This window comes from Tupaia chinensis, unplaced genomic scaffold (genome assembly GCF_000334495.1).
Source record: "Tupaia chinensis unplaced genomic scaffold, TupChi_1.0 Scaffold000503_1, whole genome shotgun sequence".
Classification (NCBI taxonomy): domain Eukaryota; kingdom Metazoa; phylum Chordata; class Mammalia; order Scandentia; family Tupaiidae; genus Tupaia; species Tupaia belangeri.
In genome coordinates, this window is record NW_006160015.1 from 11,210 (window position 1) to 23,229 (window position 12,020).

At 42.9% G+C, this 12,020-nt stretch overlaps 1 protein-coding gene across 1 annotated transcript in view; it reads right to left on the reverse strand.

Annotated features, from left to right (window-relative positions):
• Nucleotides 1–12,020, reverse strand: part of LOC102482558 (high affinity choline transporter 1-like) — a gene marked incomplete at its 3' end in the record, with an annotated part of 22,385 nt that overhangs the window by 10,096 nt on the left and 269 nt on the right. Inside the window, exons 2-5 of the mRNA XM_006156611.1 lie at nucleotides 10,789–11,006; nucleotides 6,092–6,205; nucleotides 5,180–5,335; nucleotides 574–722 (exon numbers count right to left, since the gene is read on the reverse strand). Of these exons, the coding sequence (XP_006156673.1) occupies nucleotides 574–722; nucleotides 5,180–5,335; nucleotides 6,092–6,205; nucleotides 10,789–10,957 (588 nt within the window). The remainder of the gene's footprint in view (nucleotides 1–573; nucleotides 723–5,179; nucleotides 5,336–6,091; nucleotides 6,206–10,788; nucleotides 11,007–12,020) is intronic.

The following is a 12,020-nucleotide window of genomic DNA, read 5'->3' on the forward strand; positions in this document are numbered from 1 at the left end:
CCAGCAGTTAGTGTAATGGCTATGTCGCTGGACTCCCATGTAGTTGACTACGGTTCGAGTCCTGGACCTTGTGGCTTAAACTCAAGCCGGGCGCATGTGTGTGTGTGCCCAAGATCCCAAGAGGAGGATGGAGAAGGGATTGTGGCATGGCCATCCCCCCTGGGGGTGTGATATCTCGCTTTCTGTCTCCCTGTCTCTCTCTGTCTCTCTGGCGAGTGCATGTGCCCTATAGCAAAAACCTCTCCAAAAAGAAGGAAAAAAAAAAAAAAGAGAGATTGCTTGGGAGTTTCCATCAAATCTAGACATGAGGGAAAGGAAGGACTAGATCTAGAATTAACTAAGAATTAACTGAAGGTACACTTTTCTATCAAAATCTAACAAAATTACTTGAATTTTTCATCCAATTGATGTACAGAAAAATTGAAAATATTATGTAGTGTGTGACTGTATGTACTACTCACCACGGAAAATAGCATTTCTACTATCTTCTTGTTCAGAATAAAATACATGATCTTTAACCAAAAAAAAAGAAAGGTAAGAAAGAAGGAAAAACCTGTGGGTGACCCCACTTACCAGGCCTATGAAAATGCAGAAGAGCTGAACGACATCGGTGTAGGCCACGGAGTAGAGGCCGCCCACCAGGGTGTAGAGCGTGGCGATGAGGGCGGAGACGATGACAGAGGCGTGCATGTCAATGTCGATGATCACGCTGATGGTGGCTCCTGGGGGAAAGCAAACGGGGCGCTGTGGGTCAGGTGCTCTGGGGATTCTCTCCTGCCAAGGATGAGCTGAGAGGTCAGCGGCTGCGGATCTTGGCCCGTGTCGCATGAACTGCGCTGGATGACAGCAGCTACGTGAATGTTTCTTCTGGAATTTGTACATATTAGTAAATGGAGTAATACACACACACTTGCTGAAATTAGTCCTTTGCTGATGTATTTACGTGGAGGACACCTGAAATTTATAACATGATGTGGACTGCCCTGAAATACTCTCAATAATTTTAGCAACTATCTGAAACTCTGACTTAATAAATATATGCAATATATTTACTTACGTTGACAAGGAAAAAGCATCTCTGAGAAGCATGATCACTCATTTCCACATTTTATTATTAATATTCATCTACTATTTTGCATTTACTCTGGCCTCTCTAGTAGCTGTCAAATAATTGAGACAAATTTGTAGAAGAAAATAATGAAATTGGTAAACTCTATCCTCCAACTATTTTTTCCTTCCTGAATTTGTGAAAAGTCACTTATTTTATTTAATTGTTAGAACATGCCAGTCCTGCTTCTATGATACGAATATGCTGAAGAATTTCATGTATGAATAGCATATCTTTAGGTAATCTGCATCATCAAGATCATAAGCTTGTCTTAGAAGTCAAATGTATATTTATCTGACTTTATAGCTTTGTTTAGTGTGTTGGTTGGAGTCTATATTTCCATTAAGGACACCATGGTATCGACTGTCTGGACCCCCATGGTTCTTGGATTGAGTTCATAATTCATGTATTGTGTTGGGAGTCCTTTCCTACTGTTCTCAAAGTTGCGTAGTCTGTGTTTCATTTCATGAAATACAGCAATGGGGCCAGCCCTTGCCCTGTGGTTAAGGTGGCTGAATCCTACAAGGCCAACTACATGGTTTATGTCCCAGACCCAGCAGCCTGAGAAACACCAGGCACATGCGAGTGTATGCCTCTGTGTGTGCATGCCAATTCCTGAATGGAGAAATGGAGGAGAAAGGATTGCAGCATGACCATTCCCCATGTGGGGAAGGCATTATCTCACTTTCCCTCTTTCTCTGTCTCTCTGTCTCCAGAGTACAGTTGCCTCTGGCAAACTAAAAAAATAAAAACGCAGCAGTGATAGGTGTGCTGGTCTACATGCCAGCATACATTTATCACCATTGTCAGCTGGCTCCCTTCCACACTACAGTCACTCCTTGACTGGAGTGCTAATACTGTACAGGGCCCATTAGAGAGGGAAATCTATGGTCTCAAAGAGCAATATAACATATTGTAACCTAAGATAGCAATATAATATTATTTATTTATTTATTTGGAGATGCTTTTGCTATAGGGCACATGTGCTCACCAGAAAGATAGAGAGAGACAGAGAGACAGAAAGCAAGAATTCACCCCCCAGGGGGGATGACTACGTCGCAATCCCTCTCCTCCATTTTCCTCTTGGGATCTTGGGCATGCACGCACATGCGCCCGGCGTGAGTTTAAGCCACCAGATCTGGGACTCGAACTGCATGGGAGTCCAGCAACATAGTCATTATGCCAACTGCTGCTCCTGCAATATAATACATTTTTAAAGAAACTTTCTTACTTCTTTTGCTATGATAATAAAACATCATCATTTTCTTGTACAAAATCCAATGAAAAAGAAAAATCTAGTAAGGAGTCGAAAGATGAAGACAAAGCAAAGGGGTCAATTATTTACAAGTGACTGGATAATTGAGATATCATTGTAGAGACAGTTATCTTTTTTTCCCCTGAAATAATTTACTTCATGTTGAAACTTTAGTTGTAACTCTTTGTCTTTCTTTTTATGTAGATTTCTCCATTTTAATAACATTTCCAAGTTACAGCCTAAGAGTTCAACAGAGAAGAAAGGCCACTGGACTTGGACCCTCAGGATTTAGGGTCCTTATAGATGCTGCCATTTGGTCATAGCTCAGTAGTTCTGGAGAAGTCATCCACCTCTCTAACACTATTAAAGTTGGAATGAAGTTTTCTGTAAAATATTTTCTAAATAATTAAGTCAATTGTCATTAAAACCAAGTTATACTTCTAAATCTGCTGTGGATATCAGCTATCTACATAGTTATAAATAAGGATATAAAATATATCACCAAATTTGAGCTGTTTATTAGAAATATAAATATAGGGACCAGCAGTTGGCATAATGGTTATGTTGCTGGACTCCCATGTAGTCGACAGCAGTTTAAGTCCTGGACCGCGTGGCTTAAATTCACACCGGGCGCATGTGCGTGTGTGCCCAAGATCCTGAGAGGAGAATGGAGAAGAGATTGTGGCATGGCCATCCCCCCTGGGGGGGTGATTTCTCACTCTCTGTCTCTCTCTTTCTGTTGAGAGTACGCGCCCTATAGAAAAACCTCTCCAAAAAAAAAATAAATAAATAAAAAAGAAAGGAAAGAAGAAATATAAATATAAATATATAGGGACTAGCAGATGGTGTAATAGTTACGTTGCTAGACTCCTAAGTAGTTGACCACAGTTCGAGTCCCTAATCCGATGACTTAAAACTCAAGCCAAGCGTGTGTGCATCCATGCCCAAAATCCTAAGGGAAGACTGGAGAAGGGCTTGAGGTGTGGGCATACCCCCGGGGAGTGAGTTCTCACTTTCTGTCTCTGTCTCTCCAGAGAGTGCATGCACCCTATAGCAAAAATCTCTCTTAAAAAAAGAAATATAAATGTGTATTTCTTTAAAAACGTTCTAAGATAGTGTCCATGAATACCAGGAAGATTGTTCAAGATTCCCCTATATTTCAGTAGTAAACTCTGCACATTCACAGTGAGAGGGCAATAGACCTTCTGTTTGATATTCTCAAATACCTCAAATTATTTTGAATAAGCATTACGTTTGAATTATGTCCAAAAATGATTTTTCAAATTAATATAGATGTTAATTTAAAATATATACACACTCTACCAGAGCACAGGTTTTAAGCAATAGCAGCAATATTTTCATATGTTTGACCATGTAAGTGAGCAAGTGTGAATATATGGTGAGATGCATTAGCATGTTTTACATGTATGGTATAGTTCAATGACCACACAGGACAGATACACATACATATGAAAATAACTCATTATTATAGAGCTCAGAACTTAGCTGCTACGCTTTGTATTTCCAAAATACTGTAGAAGCATTAGTCTTTTAATTTGATTTTCCCTTCAAGGCTCTGTAATGTAAATTGATCTTTATTCAGTGAGAGTGAACATTTTGTATTCTGCTAGATATTCAGCCCACTCCCTTTTCTGCTACCTCAGCAGGTAGTTTGTTTTTAAAACCAAATTTTTTTGCTGTGAAAACCTAAGGCAAATAGATTCCCATTTCTTGCCAGCTAATGAGAGCAAGGTGGGAAGGGAGGTGTGTTTTTACACAGACTTTGACTAGGATGCCAGTGGTAGGTGTGGGAGGCCAGTATCCAGCTCCAGGGAACTGCAGCCTTTCCCATGGAGCTAGTACTTGTTTTACAATCATCAAGGTCTCTTCTTCCCTACCTCTAGTCATTCCTTGGCCTTACAGTCAGGGCAAGAAAATGATAAAGACTGTATGTGAGTTTGGGAGAGAAAGGCAATCTCAAGTTCTATTTGCTATTATAGAACCCACATACAATGAGAAAGGATATATAAAATAGATGGAAATCATCTTGTCTCGCTTTTGTTCTGACCACTTAAAGTCTGTCTACAAACTTGAGCCCTACATTTCCATTTGTGAAAAGAGATGGATAATAACATCCAAGAATGTCCAGATACCAAACAAATCTAACGAGAGGCTGAAAACCTAAGGGTCCAAAGGCAGGTTCTCCTTAGAGATCTCGGTCGACCCTAAAGAGTCTGAGTGGAGTTTCTAGATCCCTAAAACAACCCGACACCTTGTGATGTAACCGAATTGCATTAGTATAAAAGGGAGCAACATTATTCCATTATTTTTATTTATCTATCTATTTTTGCTAGAGGGAGAGTGCATTTTAAATTTAGAAGGATGAGTCTGGCTAGCACGTGGAGAGGGCAGGCGGAGGGTGGTGCTGTCATTAATCTAGGTGAGGGAGGCGGGGGTGGCCAGGCTTGGGCAGGGCAGAGGTGGATGGCAGGGGTTGGAGGTGGGGTCAACAAAGGAACCCGGCCTGCCCGAGTAGGTAAGGATGGGTCCCAGAGCTGAGCTCATGATAAGATGACTCATGATGATCCCTCTAACGATGCAATTCATCATAAACAAATGCAGCTGAGATTGCATCTAACCTCTCCAGCTATATGCAACTAAGTGCAGGGTTTCTGTTAACCTTGTATTAATATGAATACGATTCAATACATGGTTTTAATACTCTCTAAGAGGCCAAAGCTGAAGATAACAGGGCTGCGTAGCAGACGTCCAGGTAACTAGAGCTGTAGCCAAACGCTTTTGTTGTCAGACCTCACCTAGGGCAGAGAAGATCGCCGCAGCCCAGAACATCTCCCCCATGAGCGCAGGGATGAACAGGAGCCCACCCATGCGCTTCCCGTAGATCTGCTGGAACGGGTCCAGCATGGTCACATAGCCCTTGGAACGCATAGGCTTCGCAAAGAACAGACCACCTAGAAGAAACAGAACAACCTTTTATAAGAAAATCCGAAAATCATGACGTACTAGTCTTGGCCAGCCTTTTACTGTTCTACCATTCCTCAGGGGAAATGATTTTTTTAGAACACCTCTACCAACTGAGGAACCAGTCTGAAATATCCTGGGATTATGGTCCTGAGAAATACTCAGCAGCCTCCTAGGAATTCCTTGGTACATTCAACGTCATATCCAAGGACGAGGGGCTAGCACGACAGACACAGGAATTGGAAAACATGCACCAGAAAGGCGCTCTCCAAATGCTTCCATACATTTGTGTGGCACACCTCAGCATTTCGACGATCTGGTCGATGTAAGTATTTTATATGCAAAAATTAGGAGGAATTCTGTCCTATAAGGTTTTTGACCTTTTGTTAGTCAGATTTACAAAAAGCAACTCAGGTATAATTCAAGCCGATTCATTTTTAATGATATATCTTCACTCGTTTTGAAAGAAATAAAATATAACTATGCTAGGAAATTCACTGTTCCAATAACCATGGGATCAAAGAGTTTTATTATTGTGTCTTTCACATATTTCATACTCAAAAGAGCAAATTATCCAGGCATTACTGTTTCGCTACTTACCGATTTCTGGTAGCAGCTACTTAGAGAGTTCTGGTGACGTTTTTTCCACCATAATTATTTACATTGTTCAACTCGCTAGTCCACTGTTACTCATACTCCTGTTCTCCACATGTTAGTGAGTCACTGAGATGTCATCTTTCACTCACCTAAAATCAGACTGAGTGAATAGCCAATTGGTGCCTGGGCCCACGCCAGCCCATAATCTGGTACGTAAACCGCTTCAGCTGTCCCGTTGATGTATCCTCCTCCGACCCAGGTGGCTGAAAAGGAATGGAAAGTGAGATGTGGCACAGTCTTAACCACAGTACCCTGGCCGTGCCTGGCCAGTGTGGCAGCCACCGGTCTTGTGTGGCTGCTGAGCACCGAAATGTGGCCAGTCTGGACGGAGCTGTTCTGTGAGTGGAAAACACACACAGAATTTGAAAGGTTTCTGGTCTTGCCAGAGGTTAAAATGAAAGCATTTTGAAGAGCAATTAAATGAGTTATATTATTAACATATTTTCACCTAATGTTATTCTTGTGTCTGTCAAAGAAGTTTGTAGGAAGTTTAACATACATTTGCAGCTCCATCTCTTGGACAGGGCTGCCCTAGATATTTTCTAAATGCATTTAGTCATCAATGCTTGTTTATATACATTCAACCGCTGTCTATCATTACAGTTTGTAAGATGAGCTTTCCCAGCAAGAATACACTGTATATTAGTATTAGTGCATGTCACAAATGCTGAAGTCCTACATGATGTACTGTATGACTGTTTCTATTCCCAATAATTCTACTACTTCTACCTCCAGTCCCTGTAACAGGGAGTCATTTATCTTCATTTGAAGATTATTCCATTTTATTGTATTGAGCTTTTTTCATTTATCATGACTATTGTCCTTGTGCAGTGGTGTGTGCATGTGTGCACATGTGTACACATGTGTGTGTGTCCCTGGGTACATGTCTGTGTGTATGCATGTTGTATTTCATTAGTAGAGCCTGGGATGTAAGATCTGGTAAATCTGAGCTGTGCTTAGTACAGTAAGTTGTCAGGAGAGGAAAGGGAGGAGACAGGTGACACTTCTTTTTTTATTTTTATTTTTGCAGAGGTTTTTGCTATAGGGCGCATGCGCTCGCCAGACAGACAGAGAGAGACAGAGAGAAAGCGAGAAATCACCCCCCAGGGGGATGACCACACCGCAATCCCTTCTCCTCCGTTCTCCTCTCGGGATCTTGGGCATGCACACGCACGCGCCTGGAGTGGGTTTTAAGCCACCAGGTCCGGGACGCGAACCGCAGTCGACTACGTGGGAGTCCAGAGACATAGCCATTATGCTAACTGCTGGTCCCGACAGGTGACACTTCTTAGAAATGTCCTGAAAAGGGGACCAGTGGATGGTGTAATGGTTACGTCATTGAATTCCCATGTAGTCAACTGCAGTTAAAGTCCCAGACCTGGTGGCTTAAAACCCACTCCAGGCGCGTGCGTGTGCATGCCCAAGATCCCGAGAGGAGAACGGAGGAGAAGGGATTGTGGCATGGTCATGCCCCCTGGGGGTGTGATTTCAAAGTTCCAGTCTCTGTCTCTCTGGTGAGCACACACGCCCTATGGCAAAAATATCTCTGGGGAGAAAAAGAAGTATCCCATTTCTCTCTCACTCTGCAAGAACCCGACATGTGTGGGGCTTAGACTAGTACTCAGAAGAATGTAGTATCTTGATGTAGACTCACTCCCAAATCTTTGCTAGTAAGGTACTTAGTAGGGTATATCCCCACATAGGGATGTGTACAGAGCTGTGTCTTCTTCAGATACATGAAATTCTGTAGCATAGAGTCAAGGAGGATGGTCAAGGACTCAAAGAAAACGAGTTTTGATTGAGCGAGCTTGGGTCAAAAGTGCTCCACAAAGTACTGTTTCCTCTGAAAAGATGATATAATATTTAATCCTTGCTGAAATCTAAGGCTAGCAGAAAACCCAGTACTTGCAGTGTATATCCTGTTAATAGCATGGTTCGAATATTCACGATGCTGCCTATGGAAAGCATGTGAATGGGTCACGGGCTGGATAGAAACTTATCAGATATGAGACTGAATTTTAGGCGGTATTATCTCATGGAGGAACAATTTAAGTCTGAAAAATTCTCTAAAATTTCACAGAATGTTAGTGAAAAAATAATACATAAATACATAAAAAACGTAACCATAGGACCCGAGCAGCAGTGAGGGCATCCACTCTGCTCGTGCCCGCATGCATCTGGCTTTCAATGCAGCACGAAGCAAAGAAGAAAGTCCTGGGGTAAATGCCACGTTTTAAAAGGTTAACATGAGAATCATTCTACACGGAAATTTAAAGTATACTTATATAGAAACTTTATATACAAAACCCTGAAGTGGGACAAATACAAATTCAGCAGCCACTCCCATCTTCCCAATCACTTTTATATCGTGTAATAAGTAATGAATTTCATCATTTACTTTTCTCATTCTAAACCCTGTTGACTTTTTAATTTAATTTAATTTTATGTTTATGCCATAGGGCACGTGAGCTTGCTGGAGAGAGACAGAGAGATAGGAAAAAGGCCATGCCATAATCCCTTCACCTTCATTCTGTGCTCAGGATATTGGATACACACACACACACACACACACTCACACACACGAGTCTGGCATGATTTTTCAGCCACTGTGTCTGGGACTTGAACTGCAGTAGGCCATGTGGGAGTCCAGTGTCTTAATCACTACGCTATCTGCTGACCCAGTCCTGCTGACATTTTTTAAAGGATTGTTCATCCTCCCTGGGTTTGTCAAAACAACCTGAAGAGATGAATTCTTACAGGTACAGAACCCGAGGCTCACTGTCCTGCCCGGTAACTGGAACAGCACTTCACTTACAAAGGAACCAGCCCCCTGGCCGAACAAGCACAACGCCGATCACTGATCATTGTCCACCCTGTGGTCTCCTGTCCCTTGTCCAGAAAGAAAACTGGTGCCTGAACGATGGCAACTTGTAAAATACAGAAATGGAGACTTGGTTATTATGGTTAAACAGACTCTAATCTTTTTAGTCAACATAGTCCCCTCTATGCCTTGCTCTTCATGTCTGCATATTAGTATTTTGTGTCAAATTCATGAATGAGAGAATGAGTTCTTTTAAATGATATGCATTTTAATAGAGTCAATATTATCAACCTCCTTATGAAATAGATAACAAGTCAGTGAATCAGACAAGGTTTAGATAATGTGGTTCCAATTTTAAATGACTATGATACTGACCCAGGTTCTTTTGAGTTCTAAGGGAGAGAAAAAAGCTTTAAAAGCTGAGCTAAATCATGACACTTTATAAGAAGTGGCATTATTCAAATACTTTCTATATACTTTAATAACCTATTATTGGAATATATCACTCAGACTCTGAAACATTATCCTCATGACCACATCAAACAGAATATTAAACCAGAGTAAAAGAACATTATACTAATTTGCAATGAAAAAGATACTTTGAGAGATACCAGTTCATTTATTCCTCTCAATAATTCTTACAACCCAGGTGCCTTTATAAAGAAGAAAAATGAAACCCCCTAAAGGACTACACAGTACAGCTTGGAGGAGCCCAGACTTGGCTGCAGGACCATGTGGGTTTGGTCCTGGCTCCGGCTCCTTGACTATGTAACCCTGGATCTCCACTCTCTCTCGAGCCAGAGCCCCTTCTCAGAGCTCTTACAAGACCAGATGAATCCATTCAGAGTAGAGGAAGAGTTAAAGAAACATACAGTGTCACCGTTTGAAAGGTAAAACCCACAGCCCACTAGGACACGCACAGTGAAGGCGTTCCGGACACGGCCACCTTCACATTCTGGTTTGGTAGAGTACTTGATATGCAGGGTGGATCATCTGTGGAAAGCACTTCAGGACTGGAATGGACCATCATTAAACACAACTTCTCAAGGAGCATTTCCCAATAAGCATTTGGAGCTTCTGTTAGTGTGAACTGTGTGCTAACATTTAAATCCTACGACCCCGTGATGAAATATATTAGTGAAAGTATATCAAATACTGTTAAAATAGAATTTTAATTTGTTTTCAGAAAGGTTTTCAATAGCCAAGAAGAGTATAGAAAGGAAACAAATCACCCCCAAGCAGAAACAGGTTGGAGTGAAAGAAAGAAGTCAGCCCTCCTGACACACAGAACATCTGAACGGGAGAGCTGCAGATGGGGGCTGGGGATTCCCATCCGGACACGCCCTAGCTCTAGCCTTTCCCTCTTCTAACGAGTTCCTGGAATTTTTTTCCCTTTTTTTTTTTTCAGTGTTGTGGGGTCAAAGTATGTGATTATCTTTCTGGGAGGACATTAGTTAGTAAGTGGGTGAATTAGGGTTCAAAGCAGGGCATCCATCAGTCAGTTTGGAACTGCGTTGACTCCTTCAGGCTGAAAGCCATCACTAGTCAATATTCACTGACGTTTATATTTAAGACCACTCAAAGTCACAACTTCACGCATGGAATAAGGGACAGGTTGAGCCACTGCCATGGGAGTTAGCAGAGATGTCACCTGTTAAGGCCAAGACATGTTTGCATCCTTCCACCTCTTTGTTTTCACTGTTGCCACCCACTCAGCGGCCCAGACAGCCCCGATTGGCTTCACTGACATCCCATCCAGTGATTTATCATTAAATCATTTTGTTCAAGTATTAATGAGCTGAAACCACATTCCTTTCAGGTTTTGAATAAATGGAAAATTATTATTTTTTATAAATATAACTAGTGAACATAAAGACTCCCTACAGGACAAAGAGCAGCCGTTTCTTGCTCGCCCTGCAGCGCGCTGTGCCAGGAGGGTGGGCACGGAGCAGGGCGCGCACCCACCTGTCATGGTGAACCCGCCGACCAGCAGCCCGATGTCCCGGCCCCCGACGATGATGGCTTCGCTGCGCTCTTCAAATTTCTTGGTTCGCCAGGCAGCCCATATTCCAACCAGCAGTATCAGCAGGTAGAACACGATGATGGCTATCAGCCCTTCCACGTGGAAAGCCATTTTTATCTACGCGGCCAGATTCCTCCGCAGTCGGCTACTTCATTAAGACCTCCGAAGGAAACAGGCGTGCGTTATAACTCAGCGAGCGCCGCCATGCACAGGCGACACGGCAGCCAGCTGCATGCATAGGCGACACAGGAGCCAGCTGGCTGCGGAGAGCCTGTGCCCCTTAAAGAAAGAGGGCATGGAAATGGCTCTGGAGGCTGGCCTTGCCAACAAGTGTCCACTGCATCCTCCTCTAACACTGCTTCCAGCCTCGGAGAAACAGAAAAACGTTGCAAGTGCTGTTTACCCATTGGGATCCTAATGTTTCTAATAGACTCTTCTCATTTACAAGGAACCTCGTCTTGTATCTCAACTTCGGCAAGTCTACCAAGAAAGCATTTACAAAGACTATGGTTGCATTTGCCTTTTGGAACATTACTGTTCTAGAATCATCCAGCAACGTAAGTGTATCCTAAAGGGCCTCTCTGGAGATTTGGTAACATTCGTTCATTCACACATTCATCTGTTCACTCCTTCCAACAGAGTCAGGGAAGGCTTCCAGAAGTAATCGGACAGGAAAAGTACCTGAACAAAACCTGGGGAAAATCCGTTTTAAAAGCACACCAATCCACAAGTTCCTGTGGTCTGAGTTCTGCAGTCGTTGAGTTTGTTTCTGTGACTGTTTAAGGGGTCCCCTCTACTTCCTGACACACTGTCCTTCATTCATGCTCCCCACCACTGATGCGTTATTACAGGAAAAGAAATTTAAAATTACCACCGCCAGAAAACGGAGGACCGAGGGAGTTCAAAGCAAACGATTCGAAGACAGAAGTCAGGCTGTGAAGCGTTTACCGTCTGGAGTCGGTTTTATTCCCCCTCCCAGCCCGGTAACCACAGGTCGTACGTGAGCTCGGACGCGCGCACACACCAGTTTCTGGCATACTCAGATATTCGTGCCCGCGGGTGGGCGATGGGACCTTGGTCTTGAGAACTAGCGTCCCGCGGGCTCTGGGAAAGCACAAGGAGAGCCGGAGGACCGGGTGGGCTCCGCGGTTGCGAGCGCCCAAGCCAGTGTGTT